The 23,170-nt window shown below is 36.4% G+C and overlaps 1 protein-coding gene across 1 annotated transcript in view; it reads left to right on the forward strand.

Moving 5' to 3' along the window:
* The window catches only part of LOC123554678 (uncharacterized), a 91,581-nt gene that overhangs the window by 10,644 nt on the left and 57,767 nt on the right, over positions 1-23,170 (forward strand). The window contains exons 8-17 of the mRNA XM_053547816.1: positions 1,939-1,994; positions 5,772-5,879; positions 10,576-10,648; positions 12,401-12,536; positions 13,010-13,120; positions 13,939-14,040; positions 15,610-15,666; positions 17,546-17,631; positions 18,294-18,378; positions 20,152-20,337. Of these exons, the coding sequence (XP_053403791.1) occupies positions 1,939-1,994; positions 5,772-5,879; positions 10,576-10,648; positions 12,401-12,536; positions 13,010-13,120; positions 13,939-14,040; positions 15,610-15,666; positions 17,546-17,631; positions 18,294-18,378; positions 20,152-20,337 (1,000 nt within the window). The remainder of the gene's footprint in view (positions 1-1,938; positions 1,995-5,771; positions 5,880-10,575; positions 10,649-12,400; positions 12,537-13,009; positions 13,121-13,938; positions 14,041-15,609; positions 15,667-17,545; positions 17,632-18,293; positions 18,379-20,151; positions 20,338-23,170) is intronic.

The raw sequence follows: 23,170 nt of genomic DNA on the forward strand, positions 1-23,170 counted from the left end.
ACAAAGTATATACAGGGACTGGGCCCATTTTATTCAAGGTCAAGGTCACCAAGGTCTTATACTTAGGTTATTATAAAGGTTAAAGTTTTTCAGCAACCTTTGTTTTTCTGTCATAACTTTGTTACTTTTGCTGATATCTTACTTTAAGTTCTCATAACAATTGTCCAGTATACAAACATAGTACATGTATATGCAGGGGCTGGTCCCATTATACCCAAGGTCACAAAGGAGTTATACTTGGAATAATTTTCATGTTAAATTTTTTCGAAAGCTTTATTAATAGACATATCTTTGGTACTTTAAAAGATAATGACTTGAAATTAAAAGTATTTGTTTATAATCATCATCTGCATGTGTGGTTACATACCCCATAACCCTAATTGTTTTTTTGACAGAATTAAGCCTCTTTTGTACTTAAACTTTTTTGCAATCTTCGCTTTCTGGATATTACTTTAATGCAATATAAGATTAAGACTTGAGACTTAAAATGTATCTTTATCACCATCATCTGCATGTGTGGTAGTGATCCCCATAACTATGATTTGTATTTTTGACCAAATTATGCCCCTTATATACTTAAATTGTTTTAATAAACTTTGTTTTCTGGACATAACTTTGGTACTATATAAGATAATGACTTGAAACTCAAAATATATCTTTACCATCATCATCTGCATTTGTTGTAACAATCCTAATAACTCTTATTTGTGTATTTGATGGAATTATGCCCCTTGGTGTATCTTCCTTTTATAGTAGAGGTCTCTTATTCAGACATATATTCATTTTACTGTCAAATCCCCGAATAGTTGAGCGCGCTGTCTTACGGACAGCTCTTGTTATATGTAAGCTGGTATCTCAGTACCCACTATTGGAAATGGATTGAAACTTCACACAATTGTCCATTGTCATGAGCTGATATGGGTTGTACAGGTTCCTTAACCCTCTTTTTGGATTTTAATATTCATTGACTTGACCAGGCTGTTGAATAGTCAAAAGTTGCTGTCCTCAGACAGCTCTTACAAAATAAGATTTCATTTTTATGAAATAACATTGCGTTTTTATGAAATCTTTAATAACATTTTGTTTTTGCGAAATAACATCTCTTTTTTATGAAATAAGATTTCATTTTTTATTTCATTTTTACGAAATAAGATTTCATTTTTACAAAATCTTTTTTTTGTTTTTATGAAGTAACATTACATAGTGATTGCATTTTTAGGAAATCTTATTTCGTTTTTATGAAATAACATTTGGTTTTTACCAAATATATTAATTTTCGTTTTTACGAAATAAGATTTTATTATTATGAAATCACATTTCGGTTTTTATGAAATGGTAATAGTTTTTATGAAATAACATTTCTTTTTTATGAAATAAGATCTGCTTTTTACGAAATATATTTGGGTTTTAAGAAATAAGATTTACGTTTTAATGAAATAAATAAATAAGACGCATTATTATTTCATAAAAAATGAAATAAAAACAAGTTTCACGTCACTTTACGGGCACCATACTTTTACAGTATGCTGATCTACAATTCAAACCTATAGAGTTCTTCAAAGCAGTTACATTAGATAGTTTTAATGTGTAAAAAAATACATCATTTGTCATAAAATGACATTGCTATAGATATTTTGAAATTTCTAAAAGATCATACCACCACTCTCAGAGACCTTTAGAAGGATTTATAGTTTATATGAATCTTGCAAAATAAGCAAAATAAGCTGCAATTCGCAAAAAGACCATTGCAGGTTTGATTGATTAGACATTAGGGAATTTGCTTTAGGTAGACCAGCACAGCATTATAGTACATAGTATGACAATTTTGCATATTTTGAAAAGAAGAAAAAAAAGATTTTTTCTTTAAATTAATGTTAAATATAGTTTTCCTGAATAGTTTTGCTCACAGCAGAAAAGTTTGTTATTTTTTTAATGTAGGAAGAAGTTTGAGCTGGAAAAGGATGTTGTTGATAAATTCAGAGTCATGAAAGATAGTAAGTATCACTGTCTAGTTTTCCACTACTGTCTATGATGAAAACAACAAGTAAATTCTTAAAAGCAGGATGATAAAGTTACTGCCAATTGAATGTTTGCTGTCTTTAAGCTTTAGGAGTACATTGTATATCTTCAAATCACAGAAATATTTAGTAAACGAACATCTTTACAAACAATCTACCTGTCCATTACATGTTTAATTTATGGTACTGTTCCCTTTGATTTGATACTCAAAATATTCTCAAAAAGTTGTCCCCCTTTAAAAATTAATGCCATTTGTAAAGCAGTAAAATAAACAATAATTATTGCAGAAAATTATTTTTCACCTAGTTATGTGAAATTACAGCAATTGGACATTATTGCAAATGCATTAAAAAAAAAAAAAAGCAACAGTTCTTTGAAAATGGTTTTTGAGCTTTGAAGGTGTTAAACTGTCTGAAAGTGTAGCCCCTTTATGCAGTCCTTTTCAAAAAATCAGTATATATCAAAAAAATTGTAGAGTGATATACATGTTTTATATTCTGTTCAATTTCCGTGTAAAGCAATATTTTCTTTCTATGATTGGTGCTGTCTGAGATTTTTTTCTCCAAAATTTGAAGCTAACTTTTAATTCCAAGTTTCAGACTTATAATGTTGAATAGTACAGGCCCAGAACACATTTACTCTAATGAGTACAGGCCCAGGACACATTTACTCTTTTTCTCTTTACTGTTCATTGTACCCCCCGACAACAAAGTTGTAAGGGGGGTATACTGGTTTCAGGTTGTCTGTCTGTCTGTCTGGCTGTCTGTCCGTAGACACAATCTTGTGCGCACCATCTCTCCTTAACCCCTTGACAGAATTTAATGAAACTTCACACAAGTGATCAGTACCAACAGTAGTTGTGCATGGGGCATGTTAGGTTCTTTTAGAAAAAGAATTTGCAGAGTTATGGGACTTTGTTTTTTTTGTTACTATACTATATACATAGACACAATCTTGTGCGCACCATCTCTCCTCATCCCCTTGACACAATTTAATGAAACTTCACACAAGTGATCAGTAACAACAGTACTTGTGCATGGGGCATGTTAGGTTCTTTCAGAAAAAAAATTTGCAGAGTTATGGGACTTTGTTTTTTTGTTACTATACTATATACATAGACACAATCTTGTGCGCACCATCTCTCCTCATCCCCTTGACACAATTTAATGAAACTTCACACAAGTGATCAGTAACAACAGTAGTTGTGCATGGGGCATGTTAGGTTCTTTCAGCGACAAAAATTGCAGAGTTATGGGACTTTGTTTCTTGTTAACATACTATGTACATACAGTCTGCATATGCAATCTTGTGCGTGCCTAATCTACCAAACCCTTACACACAATTTAATGAAACTTCACACAAGTGATCAGTACCAACCCTAGTTGTGCATGCTGCATGTTGCATTCTTTTAGATAAATATTCTGCATAGTTATGGGACTTTGTTTTTAGCTCACCAGAGCACAAAGTGCTCAGGGTGAGCTATTGTGATCACTCACCGTCCGGCGTCCGTCCATCGTCCGTCCGTCCGTCCGTCCGTCCACACTTTCCTTTAAACAACATCTCCTCCTAAACCAACAGGCCAATTTTGATGAAACTTCACAGGGATGTTCCTTGGATGGTCTTCTCTAAAAATTGTTCAAAGAATTGAATTCCATGCAGAACTCTGGTTGCCATGGCAACCGAAAGGAAAAACTTTAAAAATCTTCTTCTCAAAAACCAGAAGCCCTAGAGCTTAGATATTTGGTGTGAAGCATTGCCTAGTGGACCTCTACCAATTTTGTTCAAATCATGACCCCGGGATCAAAATTGACCCCGCCCCAGGGGTCACTTGATTTTACATAGAAAAATCTTAAAAAATCTTCTTCTTGAAAACCAGAAGCCCTAGACCTTAGATATTTGACATGTAGCATTGCCTAATGGACCTCTACTAAAGTTGTTCAAATCATGACCCCAGGGTCAAAATTGACCCCGCCCCAGGGGTCACTTGATTTTACATAGGAAAATCTTCAAAAAATTTCTAAAAATAAAGCAGAAGGCCTAGGTCTTAGATATTTCACGTGTAGCATTTCCTAGTGGACCTCTACAAAATTTATTCAAATCAGACCCCCGGGGTCAAAATTGACCCCGTCCCAGGGGTCACTTGATTTTACATAGGAAAACCTTAAAAAATCTTCTTCTCAAAAAGCAGAAGCTCTAGAGCTTAGATATTTGACATGTAGCATTGCCTAGTGGACCTCTACTAAAGTTGTTCAAATCATGACCCCCGGGGTCAAAATTGACCCCGCCCTAGGGGTCGCTTGATTTTACATATGAAAATCTTCAAAAATTTTCTTAAAATAAACCAGAAGGCCTAGAGCTTAGATATTTCACATGTAGCATTGCATAGTGGACCTCTACAACATTTGTTCAAATCATGACCCCAGGGTCAAAATTGACCCCGCCCCAGGGGTCACTTGATTGTACATAGGAAAATCTTCAAAAAATTTCTAAAAATAAACCAGAAGGCCTAGGACTTAGATATTTGACATGTGGTATTGCCTAGTAGACCTCTACAAAATTTCTTCAAATCATGACCCTGTGGTCAAATTGGCCCCGCCCCATGGGGTTACTTGATTGTACATAGAAAAATCTTCAATATTTTCTAAAAATAAACCAGAAGGCCTAGAGCTTAGATATTCAACATGTAGCATTGCTTAGTGGACCTCTACAAAATTTGTTCAAATATTGACCCCCTCAGGGTCAAATTGACCCAGCCCCAGGGGTTACTTTATTGTACATAGGGAAATCTTCATAAATTTGCTTAAAATAAACCAGAAGGCCTAGATCTTAGATATTCGATATGTAACATTGCCTAGTCGACTTCTACAAACTTTGTTCAAATCATGACCCCCGGGGTAAAATTGGCCCCACCCCAGTGGTTACTTGATTGTACATCGGAAAATTTTCCAAAAAATTTCTAAAAATCATCAGTTTGACATTTGAAACATATTAATCTGGTGAGCGATCCAGGGTCATCATGACCCTCTTGTTTGTTACTATACTGTATACATACAGTCTTTATACACACAGTCCACATAATCATGCAGTCTTGTGTGCGTCAAATTGCAATGTACTGTGTCAGTGCATGCGGGGGCTACATTCATCACCTTTAGTGATAGCTCTAGTTTTACTTTTACATAATTTGAGTTAATCTGAAAATGTATTAGTTAGTTCTACACATTTACATAAAAAGTTATTAAATTCTCTGATATCAAGGCGGTTGTCTTCATTAATTAACCTTTAGCATGCAAGATAAATTGTCATCTGCTGGAAATGTCGTCTGCTAAAATTGTAAAGTTCATTCAATTTGCTCGAAAATTGGAAGAAATATTGTCAGAGTAGCAAACAGCTTTAGATTTAATCGGCGTCTGATCTGGTTCCAAGCTGTTTGCAAAGGCTGTTAAATTCGCCTGGAGCAGGCTAAGGGTTAATGGTGAATTTCCTTTTGCAAGTACTGGTATGCCTCTTTCACGGAAACTGTAGAAAATTCCACATTAAAAAATTAACCCTAATCATGCTAAATATGACTTATTCTGCCTTTGCGTCCAGTTTAGATCATGATCAGCCTGCACATCCATGCAGTCTGATCATGATCTGCACTGTTCGCCATTCAGTCAGTATTTTTTGGTAAACAATTAATGGTACTGTCCAAATTGAAAGATGGACAAGTTCATCATAGAATTTAGCAGGGTAAGGGTTAATGTCTCTGACAGTGAGTATACAGACAATGAAGACAAAAGTATCAGATGATGAACCATGGAAACACGCTGCCAATGAGATTGTTGAATTGCTGAAAAACGTGCGTGGAGAAAATGCTGAAGGTTAGTATAAATAGCAACCATCACTTTTTGGAGGACATTTAGAATATTATTAAGGTCTGCAGTTTTCTTAAATTTCAAAAACAGTTTTAAGCAGACGCAATATGTGAGATGTTGAAAGTGTTTGTTTTCATTGATAATCTTGTTTATAAGATGTTTTATTATTAGGGGTGATCACTATCCAGATTTTGCTTTGTATTGAAACAAGTAATCTGTAACTTAGGTCCCAGCCCTGTAGTAATTACTCTTTACATTGTCGTATAGCAGTTAACTTCAGAGCTGTAAGAGGTACTTCGTTGAACTTGCATCATTAAAGCACAAAACCATAACTCTTCCAGGCATATTTTTATAATTATTATCTCCCTTCATAAAATGTCTGGGTGATAACATTGAAAGTGCTGAAGGAAATTTATTCAGATTGCATGGAAAGATTGAGGGCTTTGAGTGGAAGTGAAGTGTACAAGAACTGTAACTCTACCTTGGTTACTAGTATTATTTTAGCTCAACTATTCAAAGAATCAAAGAATAGGTAGAGCTGTTCGACTCACCCATGCGTCGGTGTCCGTATCTGCATTGGCATCCTTGTTGGCGTTCCTATTTGGTTAAGTTTTTAGCTCATCTGATTTTTTGAAAAAAAATGATGAGTTATTGTCATCACTTGAGCGGTTGTCGGCGTCGGCGTTGCCTGGTTAAGTTTTATGTTTAGGTCAGCTTTTCTCCTAAACTATCAAAGCTATTGCTTTGAAACTTGGAATACTTGTTCACCATCATAAGCTGACCCTGTATAGCAAGAAACATAACTCCATCTTGCTTTTTGCAAGATTTAAGGCCCCTTTTGTACTTAGAAAATATCAGATTTCTTGGTTAAGTTTTATGTTTAGGTCAACTTTTCTCCCAAACTGTCAAAGCTATTGCTTTGAAACTTGGAATACTTGTTCACCATCATAAGCTGACCCTGTACAGCAAGAAACATAACTCCATCTTGCTTTTTGCAAGATTTATTGCCCCTTTTGGACTTAGAAAATCAGTTTTCTTGGTTAAGTTTTATGTTTAGGTCAGCTTTTATCCTAAACTATCAAAGCTATTGCTTTAAAACTTGCAACACTTGTTCACCATCATAAGTTGACCCTGTACAGCAAGAAACATAACTCCATCCTGCTTTTTGCAAGGTTTATGGCCCCTTTTGGACTTAGAAAATATCAGATTTCTTGGTTAAGTTTTATGTTTAGGTCAACTTTTTCTCTTAAACTATCAAAGCTATTGCTTTGAAACTTGCAACACTTGTTCACCATCATAAGCTGACCCTGTACAGCAAGCAGCGTAACTCCATCCTGATTTTTGCAATAATTATTGCCCCTTTTGGACTTAGAAAATCATTTTCTTGGTTGAGTATTATGTTTAAGTCAACTTTTCTCATAAACTATCAAAGCTATTGCTTTAAAACTTGCAACAGTTTTTCACCATCATAAGTGGACACTGTACATCAAGAAACATAACTCTATCCTGCTTTTTGCAAGAATGATGGTCCTTTTTAGACTTAGAAAATCATGGGTAGGACAATATTTCTATTACACAAAAAAAATCAGATGAGCGTCAGCACCCGCAAGGCGGTGCTCTTGTTGTATGTAAGCTGGTATCTCAGTAACCATGTGTGGGAATGGACTGAAACTTCATACACTTATTCAGAGTGATAAACTGACTTACATTGCAAAGGTTCCGTAACTCTATTTTGCTTCTGTACAATTTTATTCCCTTTTTCCGACTTAGAAATTTTGGGTTAAGTTTTGTATGTAAGCTTCTATTTCAGTACATTTTAATGGGAATGGATTGAAATTTCACACACTTGTTCACTTTCATAAATTGACATGCAGTGCACAGGTTCCATAACTCTATTTTGCATTTTTACAAAAGTATGTCCCTTTTTGGATTTAGCAGTTTTTGGTCAAGTTTTGTATGTAAGCTGATATCTCATTATTCACTAGTGAAAATGGATTGAAACTTCACACACTTGTCCACTGTTATCAGCTGATATGCATTGTACAGTTTCCATAACTCTATTTTGCTTTTTTACAAAATTATGCCCTTTTTATACCCCCATCAAACATGTTTGGGTGGCTATATAGGAGTCAGTTTTGTCGCGTAGCGTCCTGTCACATCCCAAAATCTATACTCAGTTATTACTTAAAACAGATGTTCCACCTTATCACTCACATAATTTGACACAAGGTGCATAACTCTGACATGAGTTATGTCCCCTTTTACTTAGAATTTAAGGTTAATTTTGATGCATTTTCACTATATCCCAGTTATTACTAAATGGATTTGATTCAAACTTAAAATAGATGTTCAACCTTATCACCCACATCATATGACACAAGGTGCATAACTCTTACACCAATTTTTCATGAATTATTATTAGAATTTAAGGTTAATTTTGATGCATTTTCACTACATCTCAGTTATTATGAGTTTCAAACTTGAAGTAGTTGTTCCACATCATCACCCACATCATATGACACAAGGCGCATAACTCTTGCACCAATATTTCCTGAATTATGCTCCCTTTTTTGCTTAGACTTATACTTGTATAGTGTTGCCAGACAAAATAACTCACGAAAGGCTTGACATATTTAGATAAATTTTGGTGCACAGGTGTAACATCATTAAATACAGGTCAAGTTCGATTTAAATTGCACCTTCTTGTAGTCATTTGTACCTTTCTTATGGTTGCCAGATTGTCTTCTCAGTGACAAGACCGAATTGTGGGGGTATTCGTCACTCCTGTGACAGTTCTAATTTTACTTCAGGTTTTTTGTATATGAAGTTGCTACGTCAGTACCAACCAATGTGAATGGAATGAAACTTCACACATTTGTTCACTTTCATGATCTGATTATGCAATACTTAGCTTCCATAGCTCTACTTTGCATTTTTACAAAATTATGCCTCTTTTTATGCCCCCCTTAGAAGAAGGAGGGGTATATTGTTTTGCAGATGTCAGTCGGTCGGTCGGTTGGTCGGTATGTAGACTAATCCATTTCAGGATGATAACTCAAGAAGGCTTGGGCCAAGGATCATAAAAGTCAATAGAGAGATTGCTCATAACCAGCAGATGACCTCTATTGATTTTGAGATCAGTAGGTCAAAGGTCAAGGTCACAGTGACCCAGACAAGTTAAAGGGTTTCTGGATGATAACTCAAGAACGTTTAAGCCTAGGATCATGAAAATTGACAGGAAGGTTGGTCATGACCACCAAATAAACCCTATGGATTTTGAGGTCAATAGGTCAAAGGTGAAGGTCACAGTGACACAGTACAGTTAAATGGTTTCCGGATGATAACTCAAGAATACTTTGGCCTAGGATATTGAAAATTGACAGGAAGGTTGGTCATGACCAGCAGATGACCCCTAATGATTTTGAGGTCAGTAGGTCATAGGTCAAGGCCACAGTGACCCGGAATAGTTAAACGGTTTCTGGACGATAACTTGAGAACGCTTGGACCTAGAATAACGAACCTTGATATGGAGGTTGATCATGATCACCAGATGACCCCTATTGATGTTGTGGTCAGTAGGTCAGAGGTCAAGGTCACAGTGACCCAGAACAGTTAAACAGTTCCCAGAAGATAGCTCAAGAACACTTGGGCCAAGGATCATGAAACTTAATAGGGAGGTTGATCATGACCAGCAGATGACCTCTGTTTATTTTAAGGTCAATAGGTCAAAGGTCAAGGTTACATTTACCCAGAACTGTAGGACTTTTGTATACAATGACCAAATAATTTCTGTTCCTGTGCAGTTTACAGAGATTATTGAGAGGAAGTGCAACGACAAGAACAACAACTCTGTCTTGCTTACTTTCTTGGATTGTCTCCCTTCATTATAATTATTTAGCTGTGTTGGAGGGGAAAAAACTACATAGTTTTTACTTTACACAGAGAGTTTTAAGGGAATCATAACTACATTTTGTTGTACTTACTTTACACTTACCAAATTTCTCTTTTTATTTGTCAAAAAGATTACTTGCGAAATGTTAATTAGATGAATCCCTTACTTACTTTTGTAGTTGCATACCTTTTTCACAAGAGTTGCTTTTTATGCTCCCAAAGGTGGGCATATTACAATGCACTGTCCATCCGTCCGTCCATGTGTGGGCATGCTGAGCTGTAAACTTTAAATTCGTAGGGGGATTTGAAAATAATTTGACACAAATGTTAACCATATTGAGAAGGTGTGTTGCGCTTATGACCCGTGTCTCTCAGGTCAAGGTCAAGGTCATAAACCCTGACCCAAACCCTAACCCTAACATAAATGTTCATCTTATCCCAAGGGTTGATTCGGGGGCATTTGTCACTAATAATGACAGCTCTTGTTACTGGTTATACTGGTGTACATCATTGTGTTTCTTCAGGTTTTAAGTAAGTTGTTTGAAGAGACCTTTATACCCCAGTCACACATACGGCGTGGAAAGCTACGTCTAGCCACGGATAAAAACATAGTAATCCGTATCGACCCGTATTGAAACGTACCTGAGACATACCTTAATGTAGTAAGCCGTATCAATTCGTAGCAATTTGTACGGCTCAGGTACGGATCGATACGGGTTACTATGTTTCTATCCGTAGCTCAACATAGCTATTTGCGCCGTATGTGTGACTGTGGTATTAACAAGAAGTCAGAAACTTCTTTTTATTTTAGAGCTGGGAAATATTTCAAAGAAAATGAAGACTATGGTAGATACACTGGAGAAACAAGCAACGACAATCAAAAGGTAATTCTTTTAATTCTTATTCATCTTCAGAAACTTAAGTTTTAGTTAAGGCATAAAAAATTGTTTATTTCCGGTATCGCGACCTACCCTAAATATTTGCCGTGACCCTAAATGTTGTTTTGCCTCGGAGAATTTTATTTTTCAACTTTTTAGCAATAAGTTGCAAAATTGCACTTTTTATGATATAAACATAGTCAGTGATGTTAGAAATCAACTTACTGATGTTTTAAAGGCATAACCCTCTTATTTTTATTCATTTTTTGACACAAAAATAATTTCCAAAAAATTCCACTTAATAAAAAAAGAAAATCCATTAAAAAAAAAAGAATCACCGACCTACCTACCCTAATTTTGTTTAGCATGTTACTGGAAACAAACAATTACTTTTTTAGGCTTAATGACAGTCAGCAATTTCTGTGTTGTTATGTATTCTCATCTGCTAATGCAGCCAATCTGACTAAAGTACTTGATCTAAACGGAGATCTGAGGATGACCTATTCACATTCATCTTTCTGTATATTTGGATTTCCGATATTGCTATTTTTATTTTCACAAATCTATTTTTATTTCATCCAATCAGACGACTCGTTTCAACAAGCATTTGGTTGCACCGTCCAAATAGCACCGAATGTCACAACCAGTGAGAAAAATGTGCAGTCAGTCCGGGGCTCAAACCCGGGACCCCTCACTTACAGGGTGAGTGCTCTACTGACTGAGCTAACCAGCTGCCTGACACATATTCTCCCCTTACGTGACCAGTCTGTACCGTGACAAATGATACCTCTCAAAACACAAGAGTGCAGTCAAAAGAACTGTAAACATGAAAAAACCCAGGCTAAATATAGATTTTTTAAACTTCAACTTTCACTTTCAAGATGTTGAAAGCAAAGCTCTGATAGGCTAGTAGCAAGGCTCTGATTGGCTAGTGGAAGGGTCATCAGAACGAGTCTATCAATAGCATGTCTTCAGATTCAAAGTGTAGTGTTAATTGGAGATGTACTTTAGTCAGATTGCTAATGCAGCATTCTTTGGCTGCAGTTTGGAGCTCTATGTATACATCTACATGTACAGTATAACATTTGACACAGTTAGCTCAGCAGGCAAAACAACCAGGTTACAGATTTGATCCAAGGCCAAGGCAGTTGACACACAAATTGTCAAGTTGATCAAAGATAATAGTGTTTGAAGTCTTCATTATTCAGTGCCCATCTTTCAATAAAATATTTTATCTTTAGATATTTACCTCAAATGTAGAAAATCCTCTTCAGACTAAAATATAATATAAATTAATTAAATGTATTTCATGTTTACTTAACTACATATGTATATGTAGTAATTATTCATATATTCAACAAGGGGGCCATAGTCACAAAATACGCCCATCAAGAGCTTTAAGTTGTCATTCTTGTATCTGACATTTTAACTCTATGTGTGGCCTTAACCTTAGACCTAGGGACCTGGCTGTTGCGCATGACACTGTCTCATGGTGGTGAACATTTGTGTCAATTTACATGAAAATCCCTTCATGCATGAAGAAGAAATGCTCCGGACAAAGTTGTCATTCTTGTATCTGACATTTGGCCTTGTAAGTGTGACCTTGACCTTAGACCTAGGGACTTGCTTCTTGGGCAAGACTCTCTGTCTCATGGTGGTGAACGTTTGTGTCAAGTCTTTTGGTCAAGACAGAAAATTTCATGCCTACAAAACTAGATTATTTCACAGTTAACAGAGTTAATTAAATACTTTTTCCAGTTTGACAGCAGAACTGCGGGACAAGAAGGAAGTTGTAAAGAGATTGACAGATGAGAATGGAGACCTGTTTCAAGACGTGATGCTCCTGAGAAACAGATACACCAAATATGAGAAAGACTTGCAGACAGCTCAGGCGGTAAACTGAATTTTTTACAGTCTGGGGGGAAGATTTCCATGAAAAAATACAAACTTGATTGCTGAAATTTTTACACTGAGGATCTTTTAATCGGAAAATATTGCAACTGGTTGGAAGAGACTGGAGGGGTATTTGTCAGGGGTGGGGGAGTGTTGGGGAGAGGGGTGGGGGTACAACTTTTCTTTGTTACTGTAAAGTGGATGATATAAGCAAGTTTTATTTTTCACTAATATTCACCAAAAAAATGAATATTAAAGGAGTCACTTAATACGCTGCCTAAGAAAAAATAACCCATTCTGCATAAGGAAGTGCTTTTTGTTAAGCTTACTTTAATAACTTTAATAAAATTTTATGGTGAGGTCCTTTACCATGCAGAACGTGAAAACAGAAATACATTGTGTAGAAATTAGAATATAAATGTGTATCATCTAAGGTGGTGACAGTCTTTTCTAGTATTTGTTCTTTGCTTTCAGTTGATTAGTAAACTAAATGCCCAGAAGCGTGTTGAAGGTGGGAACCAGTTGGAAATACCAACAGAAACTGGGAAATCTCTAGTAGAGTCTGTCTCTAAAGTCCTAATACAGGTAAGGTAGAAATTGGGAAATTACAGGCAGTCTCTGTATTGATAGCACAGGTAAGGCAGACTTGGGAATTTGCTAGCAGGGTCTTTAAGTTCAAGCATAGGTTAGCTAGAAATTGTAAACCCATGGCAAGGTTTGTCTTTTAAATTAGATATTAGGAAATCACTAGCAGAGTTTGTCTCTAAAGTCCTAACACAGGTAAATTAACTTTTAGGAAATTGCTGGCAGAGTCTGTCTTTAAAGTTAGAAATTGAGAAATTCTAGCAGAGTCTGTCTGTAAGGTCCTAGCACATGACATTGTATAAACTTAAAAATTGTGAAATTGCTGGAAGGGTTTGTCTTTAAAGTTAGAAATTGGGAAAATTCTAGCAGAGTCTGTCTCTAAGGTCCTAGCACAGGTCAATTACAAATTAGGATAAAGGTAGCTTTTAAAGTTTAGAAATGAATTTTTTTAAGTCCTAGCACATATTAGTTAGAAATTAGACAACTGCAATAGGATGTGTTTTTAAAGTTATAAATTGGGAAATCTCCAGCAGAGTTTGTCTCTAAGGTCCTAGCACAGTCTGTCTTTAAAGTTCTGTCACAGGTGAATTAGAAATTGGGAAAATTGTAGGTAAGTCTGTCTGTAGAGCCCTATCACAAGTGTGTCAGAAAGTTGGAAATATGTAGCTTATTTTTTTACATATTTTACAGGTTAATACGCCAGAAACTGTCCAGCATTTTACATGTCATGTAGTAGGATGTACTTGATCCTTTTATGTTTTAACATGCCATTCCAATAAATACATGAACTCCAAAGTGTCAGGTTTTATATCTTGCAGATATCTGAACCTAAAACTAGTGCAAAGGAATTGTGTAGCGATCCAACCTTACTTAGGTCACAACTCAGAGAATATACAGAGGCACTAGATACTCTTCGAAGTGTAAGTCCATGTTTTAGATTTTAGCTCACGAAGTGCTCAAAGGTGAGCTTTTGTGATCGCCCTGTGTCCGTCGTCCGTTGTCCATCCGTCGTCGGTGTCAGCATCGTCGTCAACAATTTGACTGTTAACACCCTAGAGGTCACAATTTTGGCCCAATCTTAATGAAACTTGGTCAGAATGTTACTCTTAATAAAATCTTTGACGAGTTTGATATTGGGTCATCTGGGGTCAAAAACTAGTCACCGGGTCAAATCAAAGGAAAAGCTTGTTAACACTCTAGAGGTCACAATTTTTGGCCCAATCTTAATGAAACTTGGTCAGAATGATACCCTCAATAAAATCTTGGACAATTTTGATATTGGGTCAACTGGGGTCAAAATCTAGGTTACCAGGTCAAATCAAAGGAAAAGCTTGTTAACACTCTAGAGGTCACAATTTTGGCCCAATCTTAATGAAACTTGGTCAGAATGTTACTCTCAATAAAATCTTTAACAAGTTTGATATTAGGTTATCTGGAATTAAAAACTAGGTTACCAGGTCAAATCAAAGGAAAAGCTTGTTAACACTGTAGAGGTCACAATTTTAGCCCAATCTTAATGAAAGTTGGTCAGAATGTTACCCTCAATAAAATCTTGGAAAAGTTTGATATTGGGTCATTTGGGGTTAAAAACTAGGTCACCAGGTCAAATCAAAGGAAAAGCTTGTTAACACACTTGAGGTCACAATTTTGGCCCAATCTTAATGAAACTTAATTAGAATGTTACCCTCAATAAAATCTTTGACGAATTTGATATTGGGTCATCTGGGGTCAAAAACTAGGTCACCAGGTCAAATCAAAGGAAAAGCTAGTTAACACTGTAGAGGCCACATTTATGACCTTATCATAATGAAACTTGGTCAGAATGTTAATCTTGATGATCTATAGGTCACATTCAAATCTGGGTCAGGTGGGACAAAAAACTAGGTCACTAGGTCAAATCAAAGGAAAAGCTTGTTAACACTCTAGAGGCCACATTATGACTGTATCTTCATGAAACTTAGTCAGAATGTTAATCTTGATGATCTTTAGGTCTAGTTTGAAACTAGGTCATGTGAGGTCAAAAACTAGGTCAGTAGGTCAGTTCAAAGGAAAAGCTTGTTAACAATCTAGAGGCCACATTTATGACTGTATCTCCATGAAACTTAGTCAGAATGTTAATCTTAATGATTTTTAGGTCAAGTTCAAATCTGGGTCATGTGGGGTCAAAAACTAGGCCACTGGGTCAAATCAAAGGAAAAGCTAATTAACACTTAAGAAGCCACATTTATGACCATATCTTAATGAAACTTGGTCAGAATGTTAATCTTGATGATCTTTAGGTCAGTAGGTCAGGTGAGCGATACAGGGCCTTCATGGCCCTCTTGTCTTTTTTTGTGATAATTTTCAGAGGTAAAATTATACAAAATGCAACATTATTTCTATTGAACATTCTTCTCTTATTCAAAAGAAGATGTTGTGTAAGAATTATCGATGTACATATTTGTTTTCTGAATAAAAAGAAAGAAATAATTTTTCACCAACTTTTTCAGGAATTTTCTAGAGCTGCAGATGATATTGATGAACTCAAAGTTGAGCTTCAAGAAAAGGTATGCTTGATTAATTAATTTTAAGCCAGAGAATATGTTCTTGTTATAATTGCAGGTGCCTTGCTGTTTTGTTGTTGCATTTGCATAGTGAGTAAGAAACTTTCAAGGTTGTTGAACATTGTGTTGTAGGGAGAAGCATATAGTCGCCACCTTGTCCGTCTGCCGGTGTGTCTGTCAGAAAGTATTAAAGATACTAAGTTGTAACTTTCCACGACGATAGAGTTTATTGAGAAAAAGTGCAGTGATAAGAAACCATAACTCTAGGTGGCCCCATTTTTGAATTATCTCCCTTTTTGTATAAGCATGTCTGGAGTGAAAGTCCAAAGCTATGAAAGGCAATTGACTAGATACTTTACATATTGATAGAGTACAGTTGTCAAAAAAAAAAAACAACACAATTATCACTTATTAAAATTTAAACGAAGACACTTAAAATTCCTGGAATCATTGTGTATACAGTTTCTTATCTCTAAAATATGTTGTAGTTGATTGTAACCTGAGCATTTTGGCCAGTTATCCATATATAGCTGTCAAGGATCTACAAAGGCGTGACGAGTGTGATCGGGGTTCGAAGGGAAGGTTGTCCATAGTCCCAGGGGGTCTGGAGGGCAATGATCCCTAAAAGCTGGAGGCGCCCTCACATGGAAAATTTAGTTTTTTTAAATACAAAATTGACCTGCTTTTGAATAGTTTCCCTTCATTTATTTTTTGGTGACATTTATTCATGCGGTAGAAATTACACAATGGACCGGTGAATGTAAAAGCTGTATTATACGGTATGAAAGCACCGTGTCAACGTCGTCTCACATGTTCGATTCAATATTTTTCTATGGAAAAACAATTGATTGCTCTGTTCTTTTAAAATGCGTGTGACTTGGAATAGTATGCATGTGAGCGTGACCTAGGGCCAAAATGCGTGTGACACGCAATGCGTGTGACGCGCAATGCATGTGTCTTGACAGGAATGAGTTATCATTAGCTTGGGTAACACATATAGCTCTGATTCTATTTTTATAAAGTTATGTTTAATAGGAAAAACCTACTAACCATTTAGCATGAAATATATTTTGAAAGATGATGAGCGGTTTTGGCGAATTGAATTTAGTTTAGAACATATTATAAACTGTGTTAACTTTAAAAAGTATGGGAACATTTCTACCATGAAGCCCGGTTTATAGATGGTGGGTTATTTAGTTTCATGATATGAAATTATTGTTATTATGACCGCAAAGATGACAGATGTCCCTCCCAGTAGTGGACGAGCAATAGAATTATTATTCAAGGAAAGACTCCATATGAATAATGTTGAAATAACAAAGTTTAAGATAGTGCAACCTGTTTGGAGTAAACACCAACAAGAAGACAAATGTATGCTTGTTGTAAGCTTATAGTAAATTATTTTAGTTTGATTGTGATGCAAGCTTTTTTGAAACACTAGCGACTCAACTTCCTGGAAATCCAGCACTGGTGTCATATGAAAATGTTTTGGACACAAATTCATGGCCCAGGGTAGAATGGCAAGGGCCAGTTGTTAAGAGGTTGCTGTGTAGTCCCAGTCTGTGAATTTGTAGTGTTCTCTATCTGCAGACTGAAAAGAAATGAAAGTATTATCATGCCAATTTACCTGGACTAGTTGTTGCCCTGACAAGGATTATTCCAAGTGGAATAATATTTTATTGGGAGTAATATTTATGTCTTAGACAGCTGTTTGCCATAAGAGGAGTCAGTAAAAGAGGCTGTACTGTATTTCAAAAAAAAAAAAAAGATTTGGTGACCTTGGTGTATAAACGGTCATTCATGATGCAACTTCCTTAGTTCATTAATGATAGTATGAGTGAAATTTAACTTGTGCTATATGCTATCTGCATTTTGATTTCAGAGAGCTTATATTGCAAATATTGAGGAAGAAAATGAAAAGTTGCTTAAAGATGTCAAGAAGCTGAAACAAGAGCGCAGAAAATCAATGTATGTATTTTGTTGATTTTGTTTAAATATCCTCCATTTGAAATTTGCATTAATCTAGCTTAATAGTTTCAGGTATGATTGCATTGTACTTACATCAAAAGAATGACAAGGCTTTACATAGGAAATAGATTTTAGTTTTGCATGCTTTGTTGGCAAATAAAACATGGTTTTGAGTTTAGATGCATAGTAATCTAATCACAAAGGTCGAAGGCCTGATTGATTAATTATGCCTTATCTGAACAAAAAAATGTGTTTTATTTGCCAACAAAGCACGCAAAAGTAAAATCTGTTTTCATTCTTATACGTTCACAAATTATACAAGGAAGGGATTTTAATCTGGAATCCTTCTTTTTAGGCGTAAATGGACACAATAGCCAAAAGTAGGTCATTTTGCAATACATATTTTAATTGACAAGACAATACATGGTAAAATCCTTCTTTGTTCCATTATTTCTCTCTTTCATATAATAGTACCGGCATTATTAGTTGTTCTACTTTCCCAATTCTATTGCTGCATGTATCAACTTTTAGATTCTGATTCTGTTTTATAGTGCACATATATATGCATGCAGTCTGTTCTCATGATTTATTATAAGTTTAACAGACATTCTGTTCTCTCTGCTTATTAGTGCTGCAAGTATCCTTTTTTCTTTGTTTTATAGTGCTGCAGGCTTTATACCACCAGCTGCCGGAGATGGACATAAATGTGACCATTGCAAGTGCCATGTCACTGATAATGAATTTGAAGTAACATACCTTGATGTTCTCCATTTTATACATATAAAAACCTACCTTATGGAGGAGCAACTTTAAATTTCTTAGATGTGAAAAGCTAGAAATTGCAATTTCATTTCAAGTTTTTTTTTTTCCAGCTGGCTTATGGAAGGTCATTGGTTCTACCCAGGTGCCCACTCGTGATGAAATAATGCAAATGCATGGAGGGACACCAAGGGTCTTCCTCCACCATCAAAGCTGGAAAGTTGCCGTTTATACATATAAAAACCTACCTTATGGAGGATCAGCTTTAAATTTTTAGATGTGAAAAGCTAGAAATTGCAATTTCATTTCAAGTTGTTTTTTTGTTCAAGTTTATATGTTCCCCTTTTTAGATGTTGGGGGCTGAGTGGTTAAGGTCTTGGGCTTCAAATCACTTGCCCCTCACCGATGTGAGTTCAAGCTTCACTCTCGGCATTGAATTCTTAGGAAGCCATCCAGCTGGCTTATGGAAGGTCATTGGTTCTACCCAGGTGCCCACCTATAATTGTGTTTTTGTGCGATGTTATCCACCCCCCCCCCCCCCCACCCGAGGTTTTATATCACCAGTTATTACTTAATCCACAACACATAATCAGATGATCAAATTACTCTTTTCTGATAGGATTAGAGATTTTCCGTAGATATTCTAACTGAATTTCTACATTTCATGATGTAAAATTCCAAATTGGACAAAAACTTATGTTCTGTTGTCTTTTAGATGGAGACCATCCACTCTTTTAACATTTGTTAGGGTATAATTATGTTGATTAAACTGATGCTTCTGATAGAATTACTAACAATTCTAACATGACCCGATTCATTTTTCTATTTAACAAAGAAGGCTGAAAATTTTGTGTTATTATATCACAATTCATTTCTCTGATGCCACAATCATTACATCACAGTGTCAAGTGACATAGCGGCGCGTTTGAAAAGAAACCAACAGAAAACAGGCAAATATTTAATGGATGTCTGATTAAGGATGTACTTTAAAATTCTTAGTAACGTGTTAGAATTGATAAATATATGAGCCGTGCCATGAGAAAACCAACATAGTGGGTTTGCGACCAGCATGTATCCAGACCAGCCTGCGCATCCGCGCAGTCTGGTCAGGCTCCATGCTGTTCGCTTTAAAAGCCTATTGGAATGGGAGAAACTGTAAGCGAACAGCATAGATCCTGACCAGACTGCACAGATGCGCAGGCTGGTCTGGATCCATGCTGGTCGCAAACCCACTATGTTGGTTTTCTCATGGCATGGCTCATATCTCATTTAATGATTTGCTCTTGAATAAAATCATTGTTTGTCTTTCAGATGTGTATTATTATATCACTCGGGCTGTGCCCTCGTATATAATTCCTTGATGATAATTCCTATAATTCCTCCAATGACTTTATTCAGTGACATATCGCTAAATGAGATATGAGCCGTGCCATGGGAAAAGCAACATAGTGGGTTTGTGACCAGCATGGATCCAGACCAGCCTGCGCATCTGCACAGTCTGGTCAGGATCCATGCTGTTCGCTAACAGTTTCTCTAATTTCAATAGACTTTGAAAGCAAACAGCATGGATCCTGACCAGACTGAGCAGATGCGCAGGCTGGTCTGGATCCATGCTGGTCGCAAAGCCACTATGTTGGTTTTCTCATGGCACGGCTCATATATTGTTTCTTAAACAAAATGATTATTTAGGGGATAAATATGATACTGAAATATAGGGTTTGTTGTATGTAGTACTTAGGTTACAAGTCCTTGTACTTGTAGGAAGAGATTGAATCTTTGAAGAAGGAGGTGGAAAAATGGCAGGAGAAGTGTAACTATTTCAAGAAGTGCCTTGCTGATACTGAAAGGAAACTGAGCGATGCATTTAGGGAAATATCTGACCTCAGAATGGACCGAGACACAGCACCTACTCCAACAGTTCAGACTCCAACAGTTCAGAAAACACAGGTTAGCAAAGTTATAATATTTTGTTGTCTCACACACTTTTTAGCTCACATGAGCCAAAGGCTCAAGGTGAGCTTTTGTTACCGCTTGATGTCCGTCGTGCTTTGTGCGTTGTGCGTCTATGTTAACAATTTCTAAAAAATCTTCTTCTTCAAAACTACAGGGTATATTTATACCAAACTTCACAGGAATGATCCTTGGGTGGCCGCAATTCAAAATTGCCCAAAGAATCCATGCAGAACTCATGGTAACCGAAGGGAAAAACTTTAAAAATCTTCTTGTCCAAAACCACAGGTCCTAGGGCTTTTATATTTGGTTTGTAGTATCATCTAGTGGTCCTCTACCAAGATTGTTCATATTATTTCCCAAGAGCCAAATATGACACCGCCCTGGGGGTCACATTGTTTATATAGACTTATATAGGGAAAAACTTAGAAAATCTTCTGGTCTTAAATCACTGGGCTTAGGGCTTTGATATTTTGTATGTAGCATCATCTAGTGGTCCACTACCAAGATATTCAAATTATCCCCATAGGGTCAAATATAGCCCCACCAAGGGGGGTCACATGGTTTTTATAGACTTGTGTCTATAGGAAAAGCTTCTTGTCTAAAACCACAAGACCTAGGCCTTTGATATTTTGTGTGTACCTAGTGGTCCTCTATGAAGATTTTTCAAAGTATTACCCTTGGGTGAAAAAGGGTCCCACCCAGGGGTCCCAAGTTATACATAGACTTATATAGGAAAAAACTTTTAAAGATCTTCTTGCCTGAAACTGCAAGGCCTAGGCTTTTGATATTTGGTATATTGCATTGTCTAGTGGTCTACTACCAAAATTGTTCAAATTATGCCCCTGGGGTGGAAAGAGGCCCTGCTCTGGGGATCCCAAGTTTTACATAGACTTACATGTGTATAGGAAAAAACTTTAAAAATCTTCTTGTCTGAAACTTCAAGGTCTAGACCTTTGATATTATGTATGTATCATTGCCTAGTTGATCTCTACAAGATTGTTGGGATTATGCCCCTGTGATGAAAAGAGGCCCCACCCTGGGGGGTCACTTGTTAAACAAGTGATATAGGAAAAAATACTGACTGTTTAATTATAATTACCTGATGATCCCAAGTGCTAAGGTGTCGCCCAACTGTGACCTTGACCTTCTGACCAACTTTCTTGTTTTTAGCTCACCTGTCAAATAGTGACAAGGTGAGCTTTTGTGATCGCGTGGCGTCCGTCGTCCGTGCGTGCGTCCGTCCGTCAGTCCGTAAACTTTTGCTTGTGACCACTCTAGAGGTCACATTTTTCATGGGATCTTTATGAAAGTTGGTCAGAATGTTCATCTTGATGATATCTAGGTCAAGTTCGAAACTGGGTCACATGCGGTCAAAAATTAGGTCAGTAGGTCTAAAAATAGAAAAACCTTGTGACCTCTCTAGAGGCCATATTTTTCATAAGATCTTCATGAAAATTGGTCAGAATGTTTACCTTGATGATATCTAGGTCAAGTTAGAAACTGGGTTACGCGGGGTCAAGAACTAGGTCAGTAGGTCTAAAAATAGAAAAACCTTGTGACCTCTCTAGAGGCCATATTTTTCCTAAGATCTTCATGAAAATTGGCCAGAATGTTTACCTTGATGATATCTAAATCAGGTTCGAAACTGGGTCACGCGGGGTCAAAAACTAGGTCAGTAGGTCTAAAAATAAAAAACCTTGTGACCTCTCTAGAGGCCATATTTCTCAATGGATCTTCATGAAAATTGGTCAGAATTTTCAGCTTGATGATATCTAGGTCAAGTTTGAAACTGGGTCACAAGGGGTCAAAAACTAGGTTAGTAGGTCAAAAAATAGAAAAACCTTGTGACCTCTCTAGAGGCCATATTTCTCAATGGATCTTCATGAAAATTGGTCAGAATGTTCATCTTGATGATATCTAGGTCAAGTTCGAAACTGGGTCATGTGCGGTCAAAAACTAGGTCAGTAGGTCTAAAAATAGAAAAACCTTGTGACCTCTCTAGAGGCCATATTTTTCATGAGATCTTCATGAAAATTGGTCAGAATGTTCACCTTGATGATATCTAGGTTAAGTTCAAAACTGGGTCACGTGGGTTTAAAAACTAGGTCAGTAGGTCTAAAAATAGAAAAACCTTGTGACCTCTCTAGAGGTCATATTTCTCAATGGATCTTCATGAAAATTGGTCAGAATGTTCACCTTGATGATATCTAGGTCAAGTTTGAAACTGGGTTATGTGGGGTCAAAAACTAGGTCAGTAGGTCAAAAAATAGAAAAACCTTGTGACCTCTCTAGAGGCCATATTTCTCAATGGATCTTCATGAAAATTTGTCAGGATGTTCACCTTGATGATATCTAGGTCAAGTTTGAAACTGAGTCACGTGCGGTCAAAAACTAGGTCAGTAGGTCTGAAAATAGAAAAACTTTGTGGCCTCTCTAGAGGCCATATTTTTCATGGGATCTTTATGAAAATTAGTCAAAATGTTCAACTTGATGATATCTAGGCCAAGTTAGAAACTGGATCATGTGCGGTCAATAACTAGGCCAGTAGATCTAAAAATAGAAAAACCTTGTGACCTCTCTAGAGGCCATATTTTTCAAGAGATCTTCATGAAAATTGATCAGAATGTTCAGCTTAATGATATCTAGGTCAAGTTCAAAACTGGGTCACGTACGTTCAAAAACTAGGTCAGTAGGTCTAAAAATAGAAATACCTTGTGACCTCTCTAGAGGCCATATTTCTCAATGGATCTTCATGAAAATTGGTGAGAGTGTTCAGCTTGATGATATCTAGGTCAAGTTCAAACTGGGTCATGTGCGGTCAAAAACT

This window comes from Mercenaria mercenaria, chromosome 7 (assembly GCF_021730395.1).
Source record: "Mercenaria mercenaria strain notata chromosome 7, MADL_Memer_1, whole genome shotgun sequence".
In the NCBI taxonomy this organism is placed as follows: domain Eukaryota; kingdom Metazoa; phylum Mollusca; class Bivalvia; order Venerida; family Veneridae; genus Mercenaria; species Mercenaria mercenaria.